At 39.8% G+C, this 27,272-nt stretch overlaps 1 protein-coding gene across 2 annotated transcripts; it reads right to left on the reverse strand.

Annotated features, from left to right (window-relative positions):
- Nucleotides 1-4,327: 4,327 nt before the first annotated feature.
- Nucleotides 4,328-26,484, reverse strand: acy1 (aminoacylase 1). 2 transcript variants are annotated; one of them, XM_079594108.1, is made up of 15 exons: nucleotides 26,322-26,484; nucleotides 19,762-19,905; nucleotides 17,077-17,141; nucleotides 16,885-16,989; nucleotides 16,716-16,810; nucleotides 14,840-14,916; nucleotides 14,421-14,510; nucleotides 14,127-14,183; nucleotides 10,426-10,499; nucleotides 9,177-9,226; nucleotides 8,947-9,091; nucleotides 8,790-8,858; nucleotides 6,351-6,430; nucleotides 6,206-6,266; nucleotides 4,328-4,955 (listed from the first exon to the last, which is right to left on the reverse strand). In XM_079594108.1, exons 2-15 carry the CDS (start codon nucleotides 19,889-19,891, stop codon nucleotides 4,791-4,793), a joined length of 1,263 nt encoding a protein of 420 aa, XP_079450234.1. In that variant the 5' UTR covers nucleotides 19,892-19,905; nucleotides 26,322-26,484; the 3' UTR covers nucleotides 4,328-4,790. The 2 variants fall into 2 exon arrangements, with proteins under 2 accessions (XP_079450234.1, XP_079450233.1); XM_079594107.1 differs by having other exon boundaries at nucleotides 26,207-26,401.
- Between the last annotated feature and the right edge of the window lie 788 nt (nucleotides 26,485-27,272).

Below are 27,272 nucleotides of genomic sequence, written 5' to 3' on the forward strand. Positions count from 1 at the left end.
GTCTTTCCAGAGCTGAGATACAGCCATGTCACTTGCAATTTATTCCATTGTTCCTGGATGGTCAAATAAGCTTAAAACTTGGACACCAGGAAATGTACAAAAGTGGACAAACAGCTTTATGTTGTAAAGGAATTTAAGGAAATCTCATTGTCTTAGGCGTCTTAAGATTAAAGAAGCCATGTTGACATGTACAATAAGCACAAAGAAATAATTGCTGGATTGATCAATCTCAGGGCCTCAAACCCTGAGGCACCAACACCGTCCTCCATCTTGGATCTCCAGGAGGAGGAGAGCCAACTCAATAAGCTGGAGAAGCTAAAGGACCAGCGTGTGCTCTTGAAGGGGAAGAAGATGAGCAATGACAATGCGCTACGAAGAGCTGGCCAAGGAGCTGCTGAGGAGTCAGTCCCAGAGCAAAATGCTGTCCCAGGAATTCTTGGTAAGTGTTTTTTGATCACTTACAAATGGACTGTCCACTTCCAATTTTCACACAGACTCAGGCTCAGAATGTTTTGTGTTTTTATAACTATTCTGCAGCATTTGCAAGTCAATCTCATCCATGCGATCTGCACACAAAACATTCTGAGCGTTCTGTCTGTATGAAAACAAACTGTCTTCCAAAACCTAACAATCGAGGAGGTAGAGCGGGCGAGATAAATCCTCCCAGGGTGATGTCTTCTTGAAAGGCCTGAGTGTTTTCCTCTCTTTTGCAGCTCAACAGCACCAGATTTGGCTGATATTGTTGTTGCCGTTTGTTTTACCGTGTCGGCAGATTTTATGAAGCGACAGGAAAGGCTGACCAGCTTCTCCTTCACCTTCAGAATCTGTAAGAATCAAAATACCTACTTCCAGGAGAGCCGAAAGTCCATGGAGTTACCTGGATGTTCGACATTCACCACCATTAGCGACTCACGGAAGTGGTCAAGTTTCTGTGACATTTTGTGGCCTTGTTTGTGACTATTTTGTGTTTATCCTGTCGTTTCTCTTTGGCTCTCATTCTAGGTGAGAGACGTAATCCCAAAGATGGAGGAAAATCTCCCAATTCATGACCCAGACAGCAACATAGTGTCAGCCCAGAACCGGGAGTACATGAGTACATGTAGATTCAATGCGTACCAGACGCGGGCCGGATCTGGGCCGACACGATGTTGCTGCTTACGTTGGGAAGGCCAATTCAGTCTGCTGCTCTTTGACATTTAACATTTATGCATTTGGCAGACGCTTTTATCCAAAGCGACTTTCATTGCATTTCAAGGTACACATTTTACATTCTTATCAGTTCTTGCTTTCCCTGGGAATCGAACCCATGACTTGCCGTTGTAAGCGCCAACGCTCTACTGTTTGAACTTCAGGAAAGCTCTTTGACTTCAGGCAGCACCAGTCTGGAGGAGAGGGGAGTCAAACACCAGGAGTTCACAGATGAATCAGACGAGGTAAAAATATCTCCTCCGAATGTATTTTGTACAAGTTAGCATGACTGCTGTCTCCTCTCCCTTGTCTTGATTCTACATGACTCTAAGCCAGTGTTTCCCAACCCTGGTCCTTGAGGCTCACCAAAACTATACATTTTCCAACTCTTCCTAATCAATCACACCTGAGTCAACTCATCAGCTCGTTAGTAGAGACTCCAAGTCCAGAAATATGTGGGTCAGATTAGAGAGACGAAAATGTGCACTGTTGCTGTGCCTCCAGGAGCAGGGTTGGAAAAACCTTGTCAAATTTAAGACAGCACTCGAAAAACCTTCCCTTCATGCTAAACTTGGAAGAGAGAGAGCAACTCTTTTGTTATCGGGTTTGTGGACAAACCAGTGTACAACGGGGATCATCAGAGGTCCAACCTACTATTGCCCATTCAATAAATTGGAAATGGACAGACTTACTTGAAATTTATTTACTGGGCTTCTGATAAGAGATTTATGGATGTGAACATTAAACAACTTTTTGATCTTTTTCAAATAAAATGCAAATGGACAGCCCACTCATATTTGGCATATAATGTCCACCCACCAACTATTTTGTCCCATTAGAATAAATTTACAAGTTCAGACTAACATATACTCAGATATAGTATAAAATATGCAAATGTACAGTGTTGTGCGAGGAAAGGGTTTGGCCCGTATCCAGAGCGGTTCCCCCATCCCTGGATAGGATAGTGATCATTGAGATTGAGGAGTTGTGGTTGAGGGAGAGATGCTGGAAACACAGAACAGAGGCACGTCGGCTCTATATATATAAGCTTCCTCTTGCGCTGATTGGATTAATAATCTGAACGTGCTCCTCCCGTTTCAGTTTTGATCGACTTAGCATCTTATCACTTTGACTTCCCAACAGTTACTGACGGCGTCTTTGTATTAACGGGACCTACCCCACAGCGGTTAGTCATAATTTCATCAGATTCTTTGTGATGCTTTTCAATAGACACAAAACATGGCTTACCGTTTGCATGACAGAAGTGAAGAGTAAAAAAGGGAAGCCATGTCTCTTCAAATCAGCAAAGGACATGTAGGATATTGTTGCTTGTTGTCATCGCACCCTAAAAGGCCATGCTTGGACAATAAACTGATTATCATAAACAACAAACGGATTTTTCCAGGCTAGGGGAATGGCATGAACATGGGATCAATTGTTGTTGTTTGTTAATGTGACCCTGGATCACAAAACCAGAAATGTCGCACGGGTATATTTGTGGCAATAGCTACATTGTATGGGTCAAAATTATCGTTTTTCTTTTATGCCAAAAATCATTAGGATATTAAGTAAAGATCATGTTCCATGAAGATATTTAGTAAATTTCCTACCGTAAATATATAAAACATGTATTTTTGTGAGGGAATGCAGCACAATCGTGAACATAAATGCACAACTTTAAAGGAGATTTTCTCAATGTTTCCATTTTTTTGCTCCCTCAGACTCCAGATTTACAATAGTTGTGTCTCGACCAAATATTGTCCTATCCTAACACACCACACATCAATGGAAAGATTATTTATTCAGATGATGTATAAATCTCAATCTCAAAAAATTGACCCATGTGACTGGTTTTGTGGGGTCACATTTAGCCGGATGGCTTTGAATCAGTGGCCTCAAACTCGGCTCCTGGAGGATCACGGTCCTGTTGAGTTTAAGTACACACCCCTGATCCAGCGGATCCAGGTCTTCAGGGTCTCTAGAAACTCCCGAGCAGGTGAGTTTGAGACCACTATTATTAGTATTTATTTGAATTTTGTAAAATTGTGATGGCAGCTATTCCTGCTGGGCTAATTTTAATGAGCAGCCACCTCAATAAACACTACAAGTGCGCTACTACAGTAAAAAGACTACAGTGCGCTTTTTAGGTGTAAAGATATATTTGACACAAGATGCCCTAATAAACATAGAAGTCAGATTTCATGATGAAAAGAAAGTAACTCTAAAATAATAAATGTAATTGGAAGATTGGATTCATAGAGTCAAGAGTTGCAGAGATTCTTTGTTTTAAAAGTTTACGTCATTTATATATTTATTGTTTCTAACATATGTTGACCAAAAACGGTCAAACGCTCTCCTCCAGCACACGACACCCCAGTGAATGGCATGCTGGGATACCGCGTCACACGGCGCCCCCTTAAGGCTGCATTAGGATTTAGACACACGGGTCGCCACATGCCATTTTAAAGCTTAGACTTTAATTAGCTTTCCTATCATCTTCAGATTTATATCATGATTGACTGTGAAAAAGAAAAGTCCATCCATCCATTTATCTATCAGAGAAAACCGGTTGTAATTTGTGTTAATGTTTGTTTCTCCTCACAAAAAGCTGTCCTACGGCACAGAAAAGATTATTACTGTTTATATGATATTACTGTTTTTTCAACTTCTGGATCTTTACCGTCCCAGGGTTGATTTTTATTAAAACAAACAGATAAACAGTTTTAATATTGTGAATATCACATTAAAACTGTACTGGAAATGTTTAATCAAAAGTGTTCGAATATTAGTGGTTCGAGATCAACAGAGACGTGTGATTTGAACATATTTGTGTTGTTTTATTGTGTGTTGTTTCCAATCAAGCTGTAATAAATCAAGTTTAAAAATACTATCTATAAAATACATATTAAAATATATCCATCCATCCATCTAATAGTAGCCTTTGCCCATGATGAAATATAGATATGATAAAAATGTAGGCAATTGTGGAAGACGGAGCTAATATTTGGCTAATAATAGTGCATTTGAAAACAAAATGTCATAATAATACCAATTCCAAAACACACTGGTTTAATATAATGCAATAATATAATACACACACATCATAACATGATAATAATAATGTCAGACAGAGTTGATATATGGTACCTCTTAACTTCTGTTTATTCAGGAGGGCAAAGTAGCACCAGTCCACCACAGATTCTGACTTCAAAAATCATAACCCATGAAATGTGACTCACTATAATTGTGTATAATTATTATTGTGTGGTATCATAGTAATCCCACACACAGTTTCAGAATACATAACTATATGATTGCATCAAAGTCATTTGTATTAAAAAATATAATGCATCTATGGCAAGCACAGCTATATGGTTTGAGTCTCTGAAATCATTTCATTTATTTCATCAAATTTATACCGTTTATGAATTAAAACTCTTAATAGCAGCTTCTAATTGTGCAGACAATTAAGACGTAAAAGCATATCTAAGACATTATTGAAAGAAGGAACTCCTGAGTTAATTAAAGAGAGTTCATTAAATGGGATCAGCCCGATCTTTGGTGTTACGGTCGATATGTGTGTGTGTGTGTGTGTGTGTGATCTACACTTCTCCGCTCAGAGGAGCCACGCTGGCGAGGGCCGGCACCAGACGCTCGTACACCTGGACGCCGCGCAGGAACACCTGCTCGTTCAAGAACTCGTTGTGATCGTGAAGCAGGATGGGCGTGAGGTTCATCGGGGAGAACCCGATGGCAGGAAGACCCACCTACACAAACACACAAGTCACATGTTACACAAACACACAAGTCACATGTTACACAACACCGGCCTTCGCTCGTACACACGACCGCTCGAACGCTTGGGGTCGCTACGGTTTCTAGGTTTTTGAAAGAAGTCTATTCTGCTCACCAAGGCTGCGTTTATTTGATTAAAAATACAAAAAAAAATGTATACAAACTAAAATACATAATTTTATTGTGAAATATTTTGACAAGTTTTCTATTTTAATATATTTTAAAGTGTAATTTATTCCTGTGATCAAAGCTGTATTTTCAGCATCATTACTCCAGTCTTCAGTGTCCCATGATCCTTCAGAAATCAGTGTAATATGAGGATTTGATGCCCCAAAAACATTCTTTGATAAATATAAAGTTCAAAAGAACAGCATTTATTTTTAAATATAATCTTTTGTAACATTATGAATGTCTTTACTGTAACTTTTGATAAATTTAATCCATCCTTGATGAATAAAAATATTGATTTCTTTTATTTATTCCCCCCCCCCAAAAAAAAAAACAAAATAAAAATTCTTACTGACCCCAAACTTTTTAAAAGTAGTTTATAATGTTACAAAAGCTTTACATTTCAGATAAATGCTGTTCTTTTGAACTTTCTATTCATCAAAGAATCCTGAAATAAGAATGTAAATAACAGTTTTCAACATTGATAATATTCATGAATGTTTCTTGAGCATCAGATCATCATATTACACTGATTTCTGAAGGATCATGTGACACTGAAGACTGGAGCAATGATGCTGAAAATGCAGCTTTGATCACAGGAATAAATTACACGTTACTATATATTCACATAGAAAACAGCTGTTTAAAATTGTAATAATATTTCACAATATTCCTGTTTTTTTGTGTATATCTGCCTAGGAAATCGCCTAGTCTTAATCTGCATCGCTATTTGTACTCGTTGTGAATACGCAGGCCACAATAAGTAATTCGTTTTATTTTATTTTATTTTTTTATCACTTTTACTCAGGACATGCTAGCTGGAAACAAAGGATTCCATTCATTATGCTAAGCTAAGCTAGCGGCGACCCTGCCAAACTAAAACAATGCATGCACTGAGACAAAAATGCATTTGCCCACCTATCTAAATGTAGGAAAGACGGTGAATAAGCCCTTATTTCAAAAAACGGTGGCGTGTTCCTTTAAGTATATTCAGATCATGGTTAGAGAGTGTGTGGGGCTCTTCGTTCTTGCAGACAGAAGTGAAATCACTTACTTCCCTCATGAAGCGGCTGTCTGTGGCAGCAGGGAAGATTTCCTTTTTCAGAGTCACGTTCCTGTCACGAGACAGACAGAGTCACATACAGTACGATCAGCTGAAAACACACATGCTCACACAGGCGTCAGTGTGTGTCGCTCACATGGCTGTGCAGGCGGAGCTGAACGCGTGCCACCAGGGGTCGCTCTCCTCCGTCGACGTGAAGTTCTGATCCATGTGTTTCTGAACAAGAAAAACAACAGATATGAAACCAAATCATGCGGACAAACAGCTTTTTTTCTTCATGCATATATACATAGATTTACACACACATGTATATTATATATATATATAAAATAAAAAAAATTTGACGCGATGATTTCATTAATTACTTATAAGAAAAGAAGTGTTGAAATGAACACATTTAACGCACCCGCCCCAGACCTACATAGGTCCTCAACATGAAGCAGGACAACAGCTCAATGAAGTTATAATGCCCCTAAAATACAAGAAATCAGGGCAAAAATGACCCTGTATGAGTTTGTGTCTCATATATTTATATCATAGTTGAGCAATATCACACGAGTAACAAGCGCAATATCACACAAGTTATGTTTTTGTCACAAATAGCACGAGTGCAAATGTGATGTTGATTCTATATAGTTCACTAAATAAAGATGTTAATATTGTGTTATATTTTACAGACCCAATATTGTCTGCTTTTTAGAAAATATGACCTATAAAGCCAGAGCAGAAGTGTTGTGCGTCTCTGAGCAACACAGGGGAGTTTCCTTTCTGAATGAATCTGGGATGAGCAAATCCAATTGATTCGCTCAACCCGGATTTATTCTGAAACGAGTTCATTCACGAGTTCAATTAATTTATGAACGAGTCATTGAATCATTGGATTCAATGACTCGTTCTTAAAGAGCCACCTACTGACAGTTTAAGTTTCTTATTTAGAGTATCATTTCATTAAAAAATACATACATTTCATTTACCAAGCTACTTTTTGTAGTCCATTTGATATTTTCCCCATTTAACACTTAATGACTTTAAAGGGGTGCTATAATGCCCCTTTCACAAGATGTAAAATAATGTGAAATTTTAGCTCAAAATACCCCACAGATATTTTTTATATATCATGTTAAAATTGTCACTTTTGTTTTTGTGTCTGTCCCTTTAAAAGCCAATGAGCTGCTGCTCCCGGCACAGGGGGCGGAGCTTAAACAGCTCGTGTCCTTTAACCTCTCACACGCACACACACACTGAACATTTCAAAAACTTTTAGCCTTTTATGTTCAAACCGGAGTCAGAAAGATGGAGAGAGTCAAGAAGAAGTGACAACATGTAGAAGCAACAGGACATTTCTGAATGGTTAGTTGATTAATTTATGTAGATTATGTGTAGTTATCTTCTAGTCACTGATTAGCATATTCTTTAAATTATCTTTTGGAGGCAATTTCTCAGCCAAATTTGATGTGCGATAAATTTGCGATTAATTGTATATATAATGTTATTATAAAATACAAATATTTTTCTAAATACATTAAATAAATGAATTGTTTCAAGCATATTAAAACAATGGAAAATACAGTTTCATGGGCATTAAGGAATATTTATGGCCACAACTTCTCAAATCCCCAGTCAAACCATCGCGCTTATATCACAATTGCAACTTTTGACAAGGCCAACATTTGAAGTGTCTTCACTTGTGTTTGCATTCGACGAGATATTTGGGTTCACTGATTTTTTTTTAGTGCAAGTTTATGTAATAACATAATTCTGGCTAATGTCAAAGGTAAATTATCGACACGTTTACATGACAACCATGTAATAAAAACTGAAACGTTTTGCCTTTTTCACACGGATCCGTGAAACCGACAAAAAGCGATGTATTACTCATGCCAGGCCAGTAGGTGGCGACGTCACTTTGTAAAGAAACACTATAGACTGAACATGTGATACACATGCGCATGATGTCACCGTTTTCACAAAATCTAGTTTTTGTAGTTTACAAAGCGACGATAACGGCATAGTTTTCAAAAACTTGAAACACGCACTTTTTCAGGCCCTCAAAACGCAGTTGTCGGGTAAATAAACGGCCAAAGTTTCGCGTTTTTAGTTGAAAACGTGTCACCCTCTTAGGCCGTGTGTCCACCAAAGCGTTTTTAGCCAGCTGAAAACGCCGAGCTGTGTGCGCTTGAGAGCGTTTTGGCAGCGCAGTATTTTTTTCAGTTGAGACGCTTCGTTGCTATGATACAGAATATCTGTTGGTTGGTGTGGTATTAGTCCCGCCCCTCCTCCACTGTGATTGGTCGGTCGGGTGAAAAGTGACAGTGATGAGCGCGCTAGCGCCGTATTACCCAAAGTTGAACATTCTTCAACTCTCGGCGACCTGTAAAAAACGGCAAACGCTCAGCGCTTCAGCGTGAAAAAGGCGGTCAGCACCTCGTGGCGTTTTAAAAACGCGGCGCTCCCATTGAAAACAATAGAAAAAACGCTTTGGTGGACACACGGCCTTAGTCTCCAGGCGGACACCTGAAATAACCAGACGTGAGATCAGGCCAGTGTAATCTGTGTGTGTAAAAATAAATCAGACCTGTGCAAAATCATACGTGACGTCTTCGCCAGCTTCTCTGCACCAGGCTTTTATCTTCTCTTCAAACTCCTGCAGAAAGACCAGAACTGGCAGTGACAATCAGTTCAAAGCAAATCAACTTATGAACACATGACCCGGTCCACACACACACACACACCGGCAGGTTCACAGTGGGCGGGATCCTCAGGTCGAAGCTCACGTCCATCTCCGCAGGAACCACGTTATAAGCCACGCCCCCCTTCACCATGGTCATGTTGATGGTGGTGACGTCCCCCAGAGTGAAGCACTCGCTGGTGTTCAGCCTGTAAAGCACACACACGGTGTATTTCCACGTTTACCGGCTCTCCTGTACGCATCTGTTGAAAAGCCAACCTGTATAAAGCTCACCGCTGCTTCTCTTTCTCTCTGAACTCCAGGAAGGAGTTTATAACTCGCCGCTGTGACACAGCAGAGACACATCCGTCACGAACAGTCACATCAACTTCAGGACTTTAGCTACATTTACAAGTTTCTCACAGTTTTAAACAACTTTATGCCTTCATTGGTTCATAAATCCTGCAGATTTCTTAAAAGTAAAGATATATTGTGTAGTTCTGAACATGAAAACTGCATCCGCAACTATTGCACGTTCTGAAAGTGTTGTTTAGAGACAGAATATATTACAATGACATTTGTTTCCAATATTCAACACGCATTTGATGCTTATTTTATGCTTATTGATGCTGAAAATCGTAATTTTACTGTATGTTTATGGACAATTTAAAGTATGAATGACACCGCTGTTAAAAAGTTTGGGGTCTGTAAGCCCCGTTCACACCAACTATAACGATATCAAATCGATCTGAAAGGGATTATGGCGATACGGTTCCTCTATAGTTATTGTTATAGCTGTGATGTGAACGCTGCTATTTTTCTATATTTAGAACGATTTTTAGAACCATATCTTTATCGTTATCAGTATAGCTGTCATTCTTGGTGTGAACAGGCCGTAAGACTTTACAAATATTTTCTGCTCACCAAGGCTGCATTTATTGGATCAGAAATACAGTAAAAACAGTAATATTGTGAAATATTATTCCAATTTTAAACTGCAGTTTTCTATGTGAATATACAGTAAAGTGTAATTTATTTTCAGCATCATTACTCCAGTCTTCAGTGTCACATGATCCTTCACAAATCAGTATAATATGATGATTCAATGCTCAAGAAACATTTATGATTATTATCAATGTTGCATTTTTTTCAGGATTCTTTGATAAACAGAAAGGCCAAAAGAGCAGCAATTATTTTAAATGCAAATCTTTTGTAACAAAGTTTTTCCAGCTTAAAACATCCTTGCTGAATAAAAATATTAATTTCTTTCAAGAAAAATCTTACTGACCCCAAACTTGAACAATAGTGTATATATATGAAAAGAAAAAAATACATAAAAAGAAAAAAAACCTTTTTAAATCATAGTATATATATATACACACACATTTATATACTATCATTCAAAAGTTTTTTTTTCCCATGATTCTTCTTAAAAAGAAATAGAGAAAATTGATGATTGGCATTTGTCTTTTGCATTACACGTCACATGCACTGCAACTCCAGCCTCCAGTGTTTGGTCACATGACACTCTGAACACACTCACTAGTTTCTCTGCTGCTGTGTTCTCCACAAACCTGGAGCCGTGACCTGGACTTCCTGGACAGCGAACTGTGATCCCTGCAGCACAGAGCACATGTTTACTGACACACTGACACACACACGTTTGTTTTGCTATACTTGTGAGGACGTTCCATAGGCGTAATGGTTTTTATACTGTACAAACTGTGTATTTTGTCCCCTTACACTGCCCCTATCCCTAAACCTACCCCCCCCACACACACACACACACTCGGCCCCTATCCCTAACCCTACCCCCCCCCACACACACACACACGGCCCCTATCCCTAACCCTACCCCCCCACACACACACACACACACACACTCGGCCCCTATCCCTAACCCTACCCCCCCCCCCCCCCCACACACACACACACACACACACACACACGGCCCCTATCCCTAAACCTGCCCATCACACACACACACACACACACACACCTTACACTGCCCCTATCCCTAAACCTGCCCATTACACACACACACCTTACACTGCCCCTATCCCTAAACCTGCCCATCACACACACACACACACACCTTACACTGCCCCTATCCCTAAACCTGCCCATCACACACACACACACACCTTACACACACACCTTACACTGCCCCTATCCCTAAACCTGCCCATCACACACACACACACCTTAGACACACACCTTACACTGCCCCTATCCCTAAACCTGCCCATCACAGGAAACATCCTGCATTTTTAATAAAACATTATTTTTTATGTTTTTTAAGCTATTTGAATTGAGGACTCATGAAATGTCCTCATAAATCACGTTTAAGTTGTAATACCAGTCAGTGTAACACACATGTCATTATACAGATTTGTGTTCTCATAATTCATATACACAAGAGCACACACACACACACACACAAACTCGCGTGCACACGCTCGCACACTCAAACACACGCTCTCACACTCACTCTCACACACACACGCTCTCACTCACACACACGCTCTCACACTCACTCTCACACACACACTCTCTCACACTCACACGCTCTCACACACTCACTCTCTCACACACGCTCTCACACTCACACGCTCTCTCTCACACTCATGCTCACTCTCTCATACTTACGCTCTCACTCACACACACGCTCTCACACTCACACACTCACTCTCACACACACACACTCACACACACACACACACGCTCACTCTCTCACACACGCTCACTCTATCACACTCACACACGCTCTCACACACACACGCTCTCACACTCACTCTCACACACGCACACACGCTCTCACACTCACACACACACACGCTCTCACACTCACACACTCTCTCTCACACTCATGCTCACTCTCTCATACTTACGCTCTCACTCACACACACGCTCTCACACACTCACTCTCTCACACTCACACACACACACGCTCTCACACTCACACACTCTCTCACACTCATGCTCACTCTCTCATACTTACGCTCTCACTCACACACACGCTCTCACACTCACACACTCACTCTCACACACACACACTCTCACACACACGCTCACTCTCTCACACACGCTCACTCTATCACACACACACACGCTCTCACACTCACTCTCACACACGCACACATACTCACACAATCTCTCACACTCACGCTCTCACACTCACGCTCTCACACTCACTCTCACACACGCACACACTCTCTCACACTCACCCTCACTCTCTCATACTTACGCTCTCACACTCACACTCTCACACTCACTCTCACACACTCACTCTCACACACTCTCTCACACTCTCTCACACACTCACACTCCATCTCTCACACTCACACTCACGCTCACTCTCTCACTCACACACTCACTCTCACACACGCACTCACTCTCTCACACTCACACTCTCACGCTCACTCTCTCACACTCACTCTCTCTCACACTCACTCTCACTCTCTCACGCTCACTCTCTCACACTCACTCTCACACACGCACTCACTCTCACACACTCTCTCACACACTCACACTCCATCTCTCACACTCACACTCACGCTCACTCTCTCACTCACACTCACACACTCACTCTCACACACGCACTCACTCTCTCACACTCACACTCTCACGCTCACTCTCTCACACTCACTCTCTCTCACACTCACTCTCACTCTCTCACGCTCACTCTCTCACACTCACTCTCACACACGCACTCACTCTCTCATACTTACGCTCTCACACTCACACACTCACACACTCTCTCTCACACACTCACGCTCCATCTCTCACACTCACACTCACTCTCACTCTCTCTCACGCTCACTCTCTCACTCACACACTCTCTCACACTCACCCTCACTCTCTCATACTTACGCTCTCACACTCACACACTCACTCACACACTCTCTCTCACACTCACACTCCATCTCTCACACTCACACTCACACACTCACTCTCACACACTCTCTCTCACACTCACGCTCCATCTCTCACACTCACACTCACTCTCACACTCACTCTCACTCACTCTCACACTCACGCTCCATCTCTCACTCACACACTCACTCTAACACACTCTCTCACACTCACGCTCCATCTCTCACACTCACGCTCCATCTCTCACACTCACTCTAACACACTCTCTCACACTCACGCTCCATCTCTCACACTCACTCTCTCACACTCACGCTCACTTTCTCACACTCACGCTCTCACTCTCACACACTCACTCTCACACACTCACTCTCACACACTCACTCTCACACACTCACTCTCACACACTCACTCTCACACACTCACTCTCACACACTCACTCACTCTCACACACTCACTCTCACACACTCACTCTCACACACTCACTCTCACACACTCACTCTCACACACTCTCTCTCACACACTCTCTCTCACACACTCACTCTCACACACTCACTCACACACTCACTCACACACTCACTCTCACACACTCACTCTCTCTCACACACTCACTCTCTCTCACACACTCACTCTCTCTCACACACTCACTCTCACACACTCACTCACTCTCACACACTCACTCTCTCTCACACACTCACTCTCTCTCACACACTCACTCTCTCTCACACACTCACTCTCTCTCACACACTCACTCTCTCTCACACACTCACTCACTCTCACACACTCACTCACTCTCACACACTCACTCTCTCACACTCACTCTCACACACTCACTCTCACACACTCACTCTCACACACTCACTCTCACACACTCACTCTCACACACTCACTCACACACTCACTCTCACACACTCACTCTCACACACTCACTCTCACACACTCACTCTCACACACTCACTCTCACACACTCACTCTCACACACTCACTCTCACACACTCACTCTCACACACTCACTCTCACACACTCACTCTCACACACTCACTCTCACACACTCACTCTCACACACTCACTCTCACACACTCACTCTCACACACTCACTCTCTCTCACACACTCACTCTCACACACTCACTCTCTCTCACACACTCACTCTCACACACTCACTCTCACACACTCACTCTCACACACTCACTCTCACACACTCACTCTCACACACTCACTCTCACACACTCACTCTCACACACTCACTCTCACACACTCACTCTCACACACTCACACTCTCACACTCACACTCTCACACACTCACGCTCACTCTCTCACACTTACGCTCTCACACACGCACACTCTCACACACACACACACACGATACTCACACCAGGGGTTTCTTTCTCCGTAGAAGACAGTGTAAGCATTAGTTGGGTTTGCCAAACCTGTGAACAAATCAAACAGGCAAAAAGTCTCTTAATGTCGGTGCGCTCTTGTTTACATGTAGTGTGACTGTGTGCAGATTGAATTGCACACACTGGTACAGTTGTGTGTGTGACTGCACTGTCGTCACTGTGTTTAGAGATGAGCATGAGGTTGTGTGTGTCAGAACTAAAACAGTGTAACTGTAAATAACTAATCCACATGTTTGAGTGACTACAGGAGGCAGAAGCCAGGATTACCTTCATCAAGAGCAAACCCGATGTTCAGCGCGCCAAACTCCGGCTGCTTCACAAACGTCTCCATGCCTTTGTGCCCGCCGACCTCCTCATCTGTGGAGAGCGTGACAAACACCATCGGTTAGCAGGGACACTGGCTTCTATTGAGGCACCAATGCACCGTGTCTCAGGACGGATGCCATGTTTAATGAAAATGAGTGTGTGAGGGATAAACATACATTCTGGCAGATAAGATTGTGTTGCTGTGTGTTTTGATCAGCCAATGAAGAATTGGTATTACATAAATATGCACTATTAAAAAAATAAAGGTTCCTAATTGGCATCTTTGGTTCCATGAAGGAAATATGATATTTAAAATACTATTTAGCACCTGTGTCTAAAATTGAAAAGGGGCATTAGTTTGATGACTCAGTTTGTCTGACCTGGGACGAACATTAAGTGGATAGTGCGGGAAAACCTCTTCCCAGAAGCCTTCAGTCTGCGGACCGCTTCGATGTACCTGAGGGCAAAATCAAGACAGAATCAACTCTATATGCACATTAGAGAACACATTATTATTCTGTTCAGACATTGCCTGGTCTTATCTAATTAAAACATAGCTGATGATCACCTTTTCCTGACTACATCAGTCCAAAAGCTTTTAAGCTAATCGGGGATCACATTCGGCACAGACCTCGAGACAGTTCAGACGCAGCAGGCTTTGTTTTTTTTAAAGGGTTAGTTCTCCCAAACATGTAAACTCAGTAATTCCTCTCCCTCATGTTGTTCAACCCCGTAAGACTTTCCTTCATCTTCACAACACAAATTAAGATATTTGTGATTAAATCCCTCCTCCATAGACTTCTATTGTAATTGAAACTTGCCGGCCCAGAAAGTTAGTAAAGACGATGTGTAAAACAGTCAGAATGCAGGCTCTCTATTGGCCGACACTGGTCATGTGTGTGATGCGTGTGATGCTGGCCAATAGTGAGCCTACGTTCTGACGTACAACCCAGAAGCGCTGCGCTGTTACACTACGTGAAATCACTCAGAGGAACACACAGAAGAACATCAAGAGTTGAATAATATCATTTTTTTATTTTTTATTTTTTTGCGCACAAAAAGTATTCTCGTCGCTTGATAAACTTAAAGGGATAGTTCACTTTGAAATTAAATGTTGGTATGTTTTATCGTACCTCAAGGGCATCCAAGATGTCTTTGTCTCCGCAGTAGTTTCAATTTTTATATTTTTAGGTCAAACCGTTCTTGTCTGTCAGTCATATAATGCAGGTCTATGGTCACTGTCTCAAAGAGCACGCACAGAGAAGTCCGAATTACACAATTCCCCATCGTAAGTACACATTGATGGCCTAAGACATGAAACTTTTACTTTCACGATTGGTTGCTGAAAAAAAGGAAATGACCATATTTGGATCCGACAGCATTGTGCAGGAGAGAGAGAGCTTTCTAACGTTATGACGTGTGTGTGAATGACAGGAGCAGACAGAGATTGTGGAGCAGCGGATGATTTATAACGCCAACTTTTGTTGAATTTATGAGAAATCTACAGACGCAAACAGACAAAGTTAGTAAAATAAACACCTAAATGTGGATTTCTGACTTTTTTTCAGCACACGTCTGAAAGAAGACATGTTATTGAAGACAAATATCCCAAAATCAAAAAAAAAAACCCTACTGTTTTGTGTCTCGCCTTAATCTGAAATCAATATCTCTAATCTCCATAATTATTTATGTGTCTCCGCTTCGGGGTCCTCATCACCCTGTCGGGGGTTTATTCTGAGATAACAGCCGGCTGGATGTACATTATCCCTTACATATTATTCCCTTTCTCAAAGTCTTGATGTTGTTTTTGGGCTCTGCTAGAACAGATTTTCCTGTTGATTTTTTTCCCCATTGTTGCGGCTCCTCTCTTCCCAGTCGGTCAGTAACGCTCTGTTTAGTTCCTGTCTCTGTGAAGCTCCTCCTCCTGAAAAGCACACTGTGCTCTGATTGGTCGGCTAGAGCAGTGTGTTGTGATTGGTCGAGTGTGTTTGGGAAATGTCCCGCTCCTTACCATAACCACCAGTTTCAACACACTACTAACTAACTCAACCAGGCCCCGCCCCTTTATTCGGCGTATTAATTATTAAAATGAGGAATATTGTGACGTGTTTGTTCCCGGAAGAAACTCAAGACTACAATGCAGTTCAGAAACAGTGACACTGATATAGAGAATAACTCCCGCTGGAGGGACAGCAACATTACACACTAAAGAAAGATGAACATGGAAAAAAAACACAATATTGGTTTCAAACTCACTGTATCGTGACACTTTTCATATCCTGAGAGCCTCTGCCGTAGATGTTGCCCTCCGCATCTTTCACAGCAGCAAACGGATCATGCTTCCAGTGTTCCTGAAGCACACACACACCGCACATGAGCGAGATGGACTGATGCGTGTGGCGATGGATGTGTGTTACGGCCGTACCTCATACACAGGAACAACATCAGTGTGTGAGTTCAGCACCACAGACTTCAGCTCGGGCCTGGTGCCGACCCATGTGATGATGGCCACGACCCGGCCGGGACACACCTGAGAGGCAGAGAGGCGTGCATGACGAGAAACTCACACAGATCCAGCAGGAGGTTATCAGTCCACTTCCTTCACATTAATCATTACCTCCACTCTCCTCATGGGTAGACCGAGCTCGTCTGCCACCCGCTCCAGGAATCGTAAAGCTCCATCTGACAATGATCGACGGACATGGTAAACATTCACTTTTACATGATGCTCAGCAGCTTTTCATTTCTGATCATAACCAAAGGTTGTGCTTCATTTAACCATTACATATTTAAACCAGTAATATCCTATACTAAACCTAAACTAATCTTGACAAACTATATATAATTTGAAAGCTTACAATCTCGAGTTTACATATGGTGACTGATTTTCAAAATACATTACAATTTGCAGCAAGAATATGTTCATACTCCTAAGGCGTGTTCAGACCTTTATTTTGAAATAGTGATGAACATGAAAAATCATGAAAGAATGGTAGAAACCTCAGTTTGTTTTCATGCCAAGAGTTCAGAAGATAGCATCCATTCAATTCTTTTAGAAAAAAAAGGTCTGAAAATGTTTTGAATATAAAGAAAACAATAATAGATTCAGCATTAGTGATGTGGCAGCGAGCTATAATGCACATACGGGATCTTTTGTGTTTCTTAGAGGTTGAGTTCATTTCAAAATCTGCCAAACTTCCAACACTTCTTCTGAATAGGATGTTTACTTCATAAATTGTATGAAAATTGTAAAAATAATGGTTCAGATCACTTAAACAACATATGGAGATGGAGGCGCCCTTATATGGGCAGTAATGTCCACTAGTGGAGAAGTGTGGTACTGCTCCCAAACTAAATATCACTGAACGCTGATTTTTTGAGATATCAATCTAAAATTTGAAACACAACTTGTTCAGATTTTTGGCTTTGATTTTTTTGTTGTTGCATTTTTAGAGTCCTCCAGGTTTTGAAAATATATATTTTATATAAAATACAAATAATAAAAATGTTAACATTGTACATTTTAATAAACTCAAACTTCTATAACTTTTCTTCCGTTTAACTTTCTTAATTTATTTAAATTCTACAAAAATCTGCCTAATGTCCTCTGTAAAACAAGACCAATCTCACATCTATATTCCAAAGCATTCTTGAATTTAAGTTCGGCATGTGCATTTTCATGTCTATTAAAAAAAAGGGGGGCGTCTCTGAAGGGGTTAATCATTATCCATCACTTTCAGAGACTGAGATGTTAACTTATTATCATCTTCAATTTACATTCGTCAGTAAAATATTGCACCACTTGCACAAGTCTTGGATTTTTCTTTTATTTCTGCTCTCATGCTGTGAAAAACACAGTGAGCATTTTTGCGGGTGACATCCAGTCATTTCAATAGGAATCCGTGAGAATGGGAATTTCACGTCAGGACAGGTTAAAGTTGGTTGCGTAAATGGGCACCAAATTACTAGACAACACTTTAATTTAGGTCCAATTCTCACCATTAACTAGCTGCGTATTATCATGCACATTACTAGGATATTGTCGGTTTATTAGTACTTATAAAGCACATATTAATGTCTTATTCTACATGATCATATTCTACATCCCTTAATCCACCCGATACCTAAACTTAACAACTACCTTACTGACTATTAATATTAATAAGCAGTCATTAGGAGTTTATTGAGGGAAAAGTCATAGTTAATAGTGAAAATTGGACCGTAATCTAAAGTGGGACTAAACGTAATCTAAACTTATGCACGACTAAATATTGAACTGCTGCATTATTGAATTTAGTCAAAATGTAACTGTGTAAAAACTAAATCATTACAAAAGCCGCAGTAGATGGAATTAAATAGCACAATAAAACCTATATTACACTTAATAAGTTTAATTACACAAGTACTGAGTAATATTCATTAACTACATGTACTTACTATAGGGCTTGGTTTAGAGTTAGTTGCTTAATTATGCCACATTTACAGTTATTACTATAGTACATGTGTCGTGTAACTACGTTACCTTAAAATAAATGTAAAATTAATACATTTTTACAGTTGATTGCAGTAGTTTTTACAATTAATAAGTGGCAATATACTGGAGTAGAGTTACATTCAAGCTATTTTAAGGCATAAATAAAACATTTCAAGGATTAATCTTTTACATTTTAAGGGATACAATTATTGACTACAGGGGGACTTTAAATTATTAATATGTTACAAATATATGTTATATTTCATCTGACTTTGTTGCTCACGTCGCTCCAAACCCGAGTGCCTTTCTTTCTTCTGTAGGACATAAAAGATATGTTGAGAATTGTCCGTTTTCTTTGTTTTGCTTTTTATCCGTACAATGGAAGTCAAAACTGCTCGGTCAGCAACATAGTTCAATATCTACAACATTGTTTGAATATCTTCTTTTGTGTTCAATAGAGGGAAAAACAATACAGGCTTGGAGCGACATTAGAAAGTTCATTATTTGCTGAATACTCTTCTGTATTTCAGCATAACAATTTTCGGGTGCTTCACACTTACAAGTCAGTGAGTACCACACTAGTTTATAAATATTCAGCACTGTGAGGCCGAGGTCAGAGATCAACTAATGCACTTTGGATGGATGTCATTAGTAAAGCGTTACGACACGGCCTGTCTTAAAGCTAGTTATGTGCTTACTAGACAACATTTCTCGAACAGTCTCGAAGTCCTAGGCAAAGGTTAACTGTAGTCATAAACCTAGATGGTGAAACACTCTTAATCTCCGGTTTATTTTTAGGAGAAAGTGAGGAGGTCTCTGCTCGGGTACCGTAGTCGGGCTCGGGGTGGACGGTCCTCAGCCGCAGGTACTCTCTGAACAGGGTCACTGACGGGTCTTCTGTCCCAGGCCCGTCCCGGACTCCTCCGCCTCCATTCGGTCCATCTTTATCAGGCAACATCCCGCTCCACTGGGCTGCAGGACAAGCCGCTCGTTATTAACATTTACACACACGTCAGGTCATATTTCACCACAGAAATCAAAGTACTGAAAGAAAATGAAGCCTGTTGAGGGGCCGTTTTTCTAACATTACATTCATGACTCATGAAAAAGTAATGATACCCAACGGTTCAAAATTTTGGGGTCAGTTCAGTTGACTGTTCGCAAAGACCCCCTTAGTTACTGTCGCTATGCCCGACAAGCTACGCCGCTCTCACACACACACCATGTTCCAAGGGCGTAGGTTTGGTCTCAGCTTTGGTGGGGACATCCCACCCCCACACCACCCCCTTGTTTTTTCAGCCAATCAAATGACGGCGTTTTTTCTTTTTCTTTTCGTATTTATTCTTATTTGTCGTACTGGCCATGGGAATCGATGCAAATAGCTGCAACAGGGTTTTTTTCCTGGCTCAAAACTAGGCGGAGTTGGTAAAATTCTGATGAAGTATTTTATTAAAAAGATAATTTAACTTGTATTTTTCATATACCAACATATAGCCTACTCTGTTTTCCATAGTACTTTTGTGGGTGGACCTCGGTATCTCTAGAGGGGTCCGGGGGCATGCCCACCCGTAAGACATTTTTTTACATTTTAAAGATAAATTCATTAATCGGGTGCACTTTGAGTCACCAGAATCTGCTGTTAAAAATAAATAATCCACCCGCCCAAACCTATGATATTCTCTGATTTAGATTCTGATCATCACATTACAATTATTCAAATTATCAGTGTTAAGCATGATAATATGGTAAAATGTCACACTGTAGTAGGGTGATTTAAAAATAACATGTATTTAAAATAAAAGTTCTTCTTTTGGCAAAATTACATTTCTTTAATAGCCTAAACCGAGGCTTTACTCCGTTCAACCTTAAATTGTCAATGTTTCATTAAGTCACTGTTGGAAAACAATCTTATCAGAATATATTTTTTTACCTTTATAAAGGGCATTTCCCCCTAATTTTATTAAATGTATGCTCAGCGCCAACGCTCCCACCACGCGCTGAAAAATTGCCTAATGAAAATCAATAATAATGGCGATATTATTTCAGTATAGAAACACAGACATCACGGGAGTCTCCTGCATATTGATAGCGGCTCACTGATGCCCGCGAATTTGTTAAAATCTCCCGGAATCGCGAGCGCGCCCGCGAGACAGATACTGTGCTCCAAACCGCGTAGCGCGTGCACGGCAGAGAGGAAGAGAGAGCAAGAGACAGCGGCACCGCGCGCGTGTGCCTCAAGAAGCGCATGTAATATGTTTGATGGACAAAGGACAGAATGGACACAGGGACCCAACAGAACCGTCACGGTGGAAAAAGTGTATCTGAGCATGTGACTGTCTATCCGAAATTTGTCAAGCAGAAGGCGGCACCTAATTTGACGGAGGCGGCCGCCTCGTAATTCTCTCACAAATATTGGTGGGGACAATTTTGTCATTTTAAAATATTGATTGGGACTAGTACCTAGCGTCCCCCCCTAAACCTACGCCCATGCCATGTTCTCACGCAGTGAACAACACATCGCGGAGCAGAGAGGACAACACACTGACAGACACAGACCAGCTTACTTTTCGGTTATTTTTGATATTAAACAGTCTCACCTTTCAAATTTGGTCATTTTTAAAAAGAAATTTAAACAATAAATAGCGTTTTGTGGCTCTTTAATGTGCCTAACAGATCGCTGTGTCGCCTCAGTTAAAGCCGCTCGTGAACCGATCATCTCTTCCTTCTAGTTCATTTATAGCATCAAATAAACATGAATGAACATCAGAAGGAATGTTGTTTTAACCGTGGAAAGACGTCAGTACACTCCACTTCTCAAGTTCAAATCCTCCCAATGTTAATCTACTAACTCTCCTGACGGCTTTGTCGGACAAAATGGCGGATGGCGAAGTATGATTGGTCAGATCACCTGTCAATCAAGCTCCCTGCAAAGGGTCAGTAAGGTTTGTTTGTGTAAAAGAAATTAATAGGGATACTTTTATTAAGCAAAGACGCATTAAATTGACCAAAAGTTGCAGTAAAGAGATTTATAATGTAGGCTAACTAAATATTTCTATTTCAAATAAATTTCTATTTCTGAAAAAAAAAGAAAAAAGTATCAGTTTCCACAAAAATATATAGGCCTATCTTAGATCTTCTTAAATATAAGTTTTAAATTATTTTTTACTATTTTTAATTGTTATAATATTTCACAAAATTACAGTTTTTGATCAAATAAATGCTGCAATATATAAAAAAATTAATAAAAAAAATGTATCAACCTCAAACTTTTGAACGAGTGAACATCAGCCTTCTTATTACACTATATTAAATGAAATGTATTATATAATACAAATTCTCATGTTCACAATGCTTTTGGATTTGTGTGTAATTCTTCTCATTATTCTCAAAGGTTTGAGTTAGATTCCCGTTACTGTAATGAAATTAGGGATGCACCGATATGAAAATTGACCGATTCTTAATATTTGAAGCCGATAACCGATATTTTGGCCGATAAATCTAAATTTTTACATCATTTTCGAGAGACTGATTACAAAAACAAGTCTCACCATTAAAGTCTCACCATTAAAATCCATGACCCAAGCACACAATTATACATAATATCTACATATAATATTATGTAGCCTATATGACACTTGCACTTGACTATATTTTATTTTTTAAAGTGATTTCAATTAAATTTCAAGCAAGTCAAAACCATCATGTTGAACAGTGCACATCTGCCGTAACTGGAGGAGATAATACATTATTTATCAGCTAAGTTTTCTTATTGGTCCGATAACGATAACATTAAAAATGAACATATCGGCCGATACCGATTTGGTGGTCGATATATCATGCATCCCTAAATTAAATTAAAATCAACACAAATATTACCTTGAATAAATAATTCACACTTTAAGCGGACCTATTATGCCCCTTTTTACAAGATTTTATATAAATTTCAGGTTCTCCAAAATGTGTCTGTGAAGTTTCAGCTCAAAATATCCCAAGATAATTTATTATACCAGCATTTTTGAGTGGAAGGAAAAACACGCTGTTTTCGGTCATGTATCTTTAAATGCAAATGAGTCGCTGCTGCTCCCCGCCCCTTTTCCAGAAGAGGGCGGGGCCTTTACAGCTCTCAGATACTCCGCCAAAAACTGTTCGGTTTTGATAATTCTCTCCGTAACACTTTACAATAAGGTTCATTAGTTAACATTAGTTAGCATGAACTAATAAGGCAGTTATACAGCATTTATTAATCTTTGTTAATGTTAATTTCAACATTTACTAATACTTTATTAAAATCTTGTTAACATTAGTTAATGCACTGTGAACTAACATGAACAAACAATGAACAGCTGTATTTTTATTAACTAGCATTAGCAAAGATTAATAAATAGTACAGCAACAAATGTATTGCTAATGGTTAGTTCATGTACATTAACTAATGTTAACTAATGAACCTTATTGTAAAGTGTTACCATTATCTCTATCACGGCCACGCTCATGTGACATTGCAGTTCTTCAGAAAGCTGGATGTCAGTATTGAGTATTAGCCTAAACTAAGCTCTCTTTCACGTCTTATTGCGCTTCAACTGTCAAAAACACACAAATCTCACATAAACACAGTCGTTAATGTCTGTGAACGTAAACAGCAAGTAAAGAAATTGCATGTTTATATTAGATCTGTGTATTAAAATGACAGCAGCGTCATATACAGTACCTACTGCTTAATATGCTGTTAATATGATCCAAACAACGTAAAAAAAACAGAAAATCACTCACTGCTCTTGACTGAGTAACTTTAGTAGCTTTAATAAGAATAGATGTCTTACTTGAATGCTGCTGTTAAACGCTGTTGCGAGGAGATAAACATGGCGGACTGTGTACAGCTCACTGAGGGCGGGGTCTATGCTAATCCGTCAGCCGTCGTGGGCGGGGCCTGTACAACGTGACGTCACAAACGCTACAATCTGCTTGATGATTTAAAATGATTTATCGGGATTATAAAGAGGATTGGGTTGATTTTTTACCATTATAGGGTGGTTGTGTACACACTTCCGATACACATTTATGTTAGGGTAAGTGTACCTATTAAGCCCATGTACCCTTTAAGCCCACTTTCAACTTTGAAGTCTAATATAAAAAAGAGAAAATCATATTTTTTGCTGCTCCTTATTTTAACCAATCCAGTGATTTGTAACTTACCTGACATTTTTTATTGCATGTTAAACACATTTGGCAATGTTAAGTTAGCCCCACTCATGTGCATGCGGTCTCAGGGGACCTCAAACAAAGACACCCAAAAACTTTGGTGTTTCTGGACCCTTCAGAAATCAACACATTTCTGAAATTTTCAGCCATTCTTTTGGTAACTACATTGATATTATGTCAAATAAGAGATAAATGTATTGTTTTTTGTGTATGAACAAATAATAATTCATAATTTTATATAATTTTCCTTTAAATGGAAAGATGAATTTTATTAGTTTGCGCTCAAAGCTAATCTCAAGGGCAAACCATTAGCCTTACTGGAAGATAGACTGCTGAAGAATTAAGCATGTGAATTACAAACACTAAATATTTTGTGATTTATTTTACATTAATTTACAAATAAATACATCATAAATTGTTTTGTTGGGAAGATTATTTTCATAAATTAACTTTTTTTAAAGATGGGCTTAAATGGTACAGCGCCATAAAACGCATGCAAACTAGAGTCAACACAAGCTAACCTTGAATGAAAAAAACATAACATTTCTCAATGTGGGCACAATGTAAATTACTATGATGCTTAGTCCACAGTATATTTAAGCTCCTTGCATGTCTGTGTAAACATATATTATATTTTTTAAAGGAAAACTGTCTTTTTTCACCTTTACTGACTGTGGAACCATTTAAGCCCACCTTATGTGTTTCATTGAGGAATCCCTCAAATTACAAAGTTTAATCAACTTTGTGAGAGAAATTGTTTAATGACCTATTAATTGGATACTTCATGTGGAATTTTGACTTCATGTGGAACCAAGCCGACTCAAGGCTCCATACTTAGGACATGGGAGGACCACTAGTGGACCCCCCCTAACCCCTGAGTCTGGAATCCCAACTTGGGTTCCTTCCCAGGATACACTCGGTCAAAGTTCCAGCTTTGACCAGGCATAACTCCAGAATCAAGCCAACTTAAGGCTCCATACTCCCGGCATGGGGGGCCCACTAGAATACCCCCTGAAAGCCAAGAGTATGGATCCGCAACTCGGCTAGGCTCCTGAGATGCTCCAGAGTCAAGCCGACTGAAGGCTCCAGACCACCGGCCTGGACCCCCAGCCACTAACACCTACCAATCACACCCAGGGCTCTAATCAAACATTAGCAAAATATATATTTTTTAATGCTTCCCTGTCACTGAATAAATATATCAATGTTTTACTTATTTTTATTTTTTATTTTTTATTATACTGTATAAATAAATCATGATGTGGGCTTATTTGGAACACATGCGGGCTTAAATGGTGCCAAAGTACCAATTAAGCCCATGCCAGACTTCTGACTTTATTAATAAAATATCTTAATTTTATATTCTAAAATGTACATCAACTAATAAATACATTTTCAAATGTGAGATTAATCTTGCATTTTAACAAATATTTTTTCTTATAAACCATGTCAATATCTATGAAAAAAACCTAGACTTAGATTTTGGTGGGCTTAATGGGTACGCTTACCCCTAAACACCATGTAAAAGTGAATTATGCATAATAGGTCCCCTTTAAAATATGCATTTGTTATTTTCACGGTACAGTCATCTTTTTTAGGGGTCATAAAAAGACCAATTTTGTTTAAGCAAAATATAATTATTTTCTTTTTTGGGGGTTAAATAGGACAAAAACATGTTCTTGACAGCTTGAAAACTTCCATACTTACACCACGCATTTTAAACAGGTTCAGATATTCATGTTTTACACTCAATAAAAATACTAATTAAGCACGCAGATGTTTTTAATTAAGCTGTCGCACTGCTTATTTCCTGGTTAGTTCTCCACCACATTCAATATTCACAAAAGCAAAGAAAGCTACACTTGTTTCGCCGTGAAGACGTAGTTGTGTTAAACATAACTGTCGTCTAATAACGTCACGAGACGTGTAAACTAATACAGTAAACACAAGTGTCAAAACAAGACAGCTGATCATTTCATCACTGCGCACAAACGCAGCCCGTTTCAAATCAGACACGCATTTCTATTGACTGTCGTGTGTTCAATAATAACGTTACATCTATACATCGACTCACCTGCTTTAGCTCGAGCTCGCAGTTGATATGTGTCTTAATCAGTGAAGAACAGCTTCACAGAGCCTGTCTTCTTCCGTAACAGATAAGTTATATCTGGAGGTAACTTCTGACTTACCTTTGCTCCAGGGTCCTCGGCTGAACTCGGGTCTTTACTTGTTATTATTCATATCATGACAAATAACGAGCTCAGAGTCCAGCGTGATGACGTCGGACTAAATATACGTTACGTTACGTTGCTGTGTGAACGCGCACGCGCACGTCGCAGGCTAGCGTTTTGGTGCTCAGTGGATGTACAGTGATGTTTGTCTTTCTTATCAAAATGAAAATCCCATGAATTTTCTCCACAGAGATTAAAAAAACACATAGAGAGTCCTGATAAAACACCAAGCTCAGAGATAAATCACAACAACTTCCCATACGAACCACACAATATTTTACAGTTTGTTGTTATACAATTACTCTGCTTAATTACCCATTGTTCTTTCTATTGTAAGATGATTATGTTATGTAAAAAAAAACACTTTATTTGACGAATTTATTTCATAGGTTAGATCAGTTATTTTTGGACCACGCTTGTATGTCGTCTTTATTTAACACACTTTAGACTATCAGCTTGTTATAATAAATAATAATAATATTCTATACGAGCTCATGAACTGATCTGTGTGTGTTCTTGTGTAGAGTTGTGGCTCCACACGCTCCACACGAGCGAAAACCACACAGTTTTGCGCATAATTGGCGATACTTCCCTGAATGAATCAGCGTGCTTGAAGGAATCGGTTCAGTGAATGACTCGGACTCGCTCATAAACACGGTCACTTGCCGCCACCTTCTGGTGCAACAACGACCACGTGACCCACAGAGAACATGTACACCACTACGCAGACTATGATACTGGTTTCTTTTCTCGTCGCTTTACAGGACGTTTGTGATTGTTGCTTTTTTAAATAATTGTTAGATAAATAACTATGGATCTTTCTTATCGAAGAGTGACACTGATATCAGGGACCAAGAATGACGCAGTGCACCGAAGTTAATTCACTGAAAGTCAAATCTTTATTGAAAA

This window comes from Phoxinus phoxinus (genome assembly GCF_949152265.1).
Source record: "Phoxinus phoxinus genome assembly, chromosome: 20".
NCBI lineage: Eukaryota > Metazoa > Chordata > Actinopteri > Cypriniformes > Leuciscidae > Phoxinus > Phoxinus phoxinus.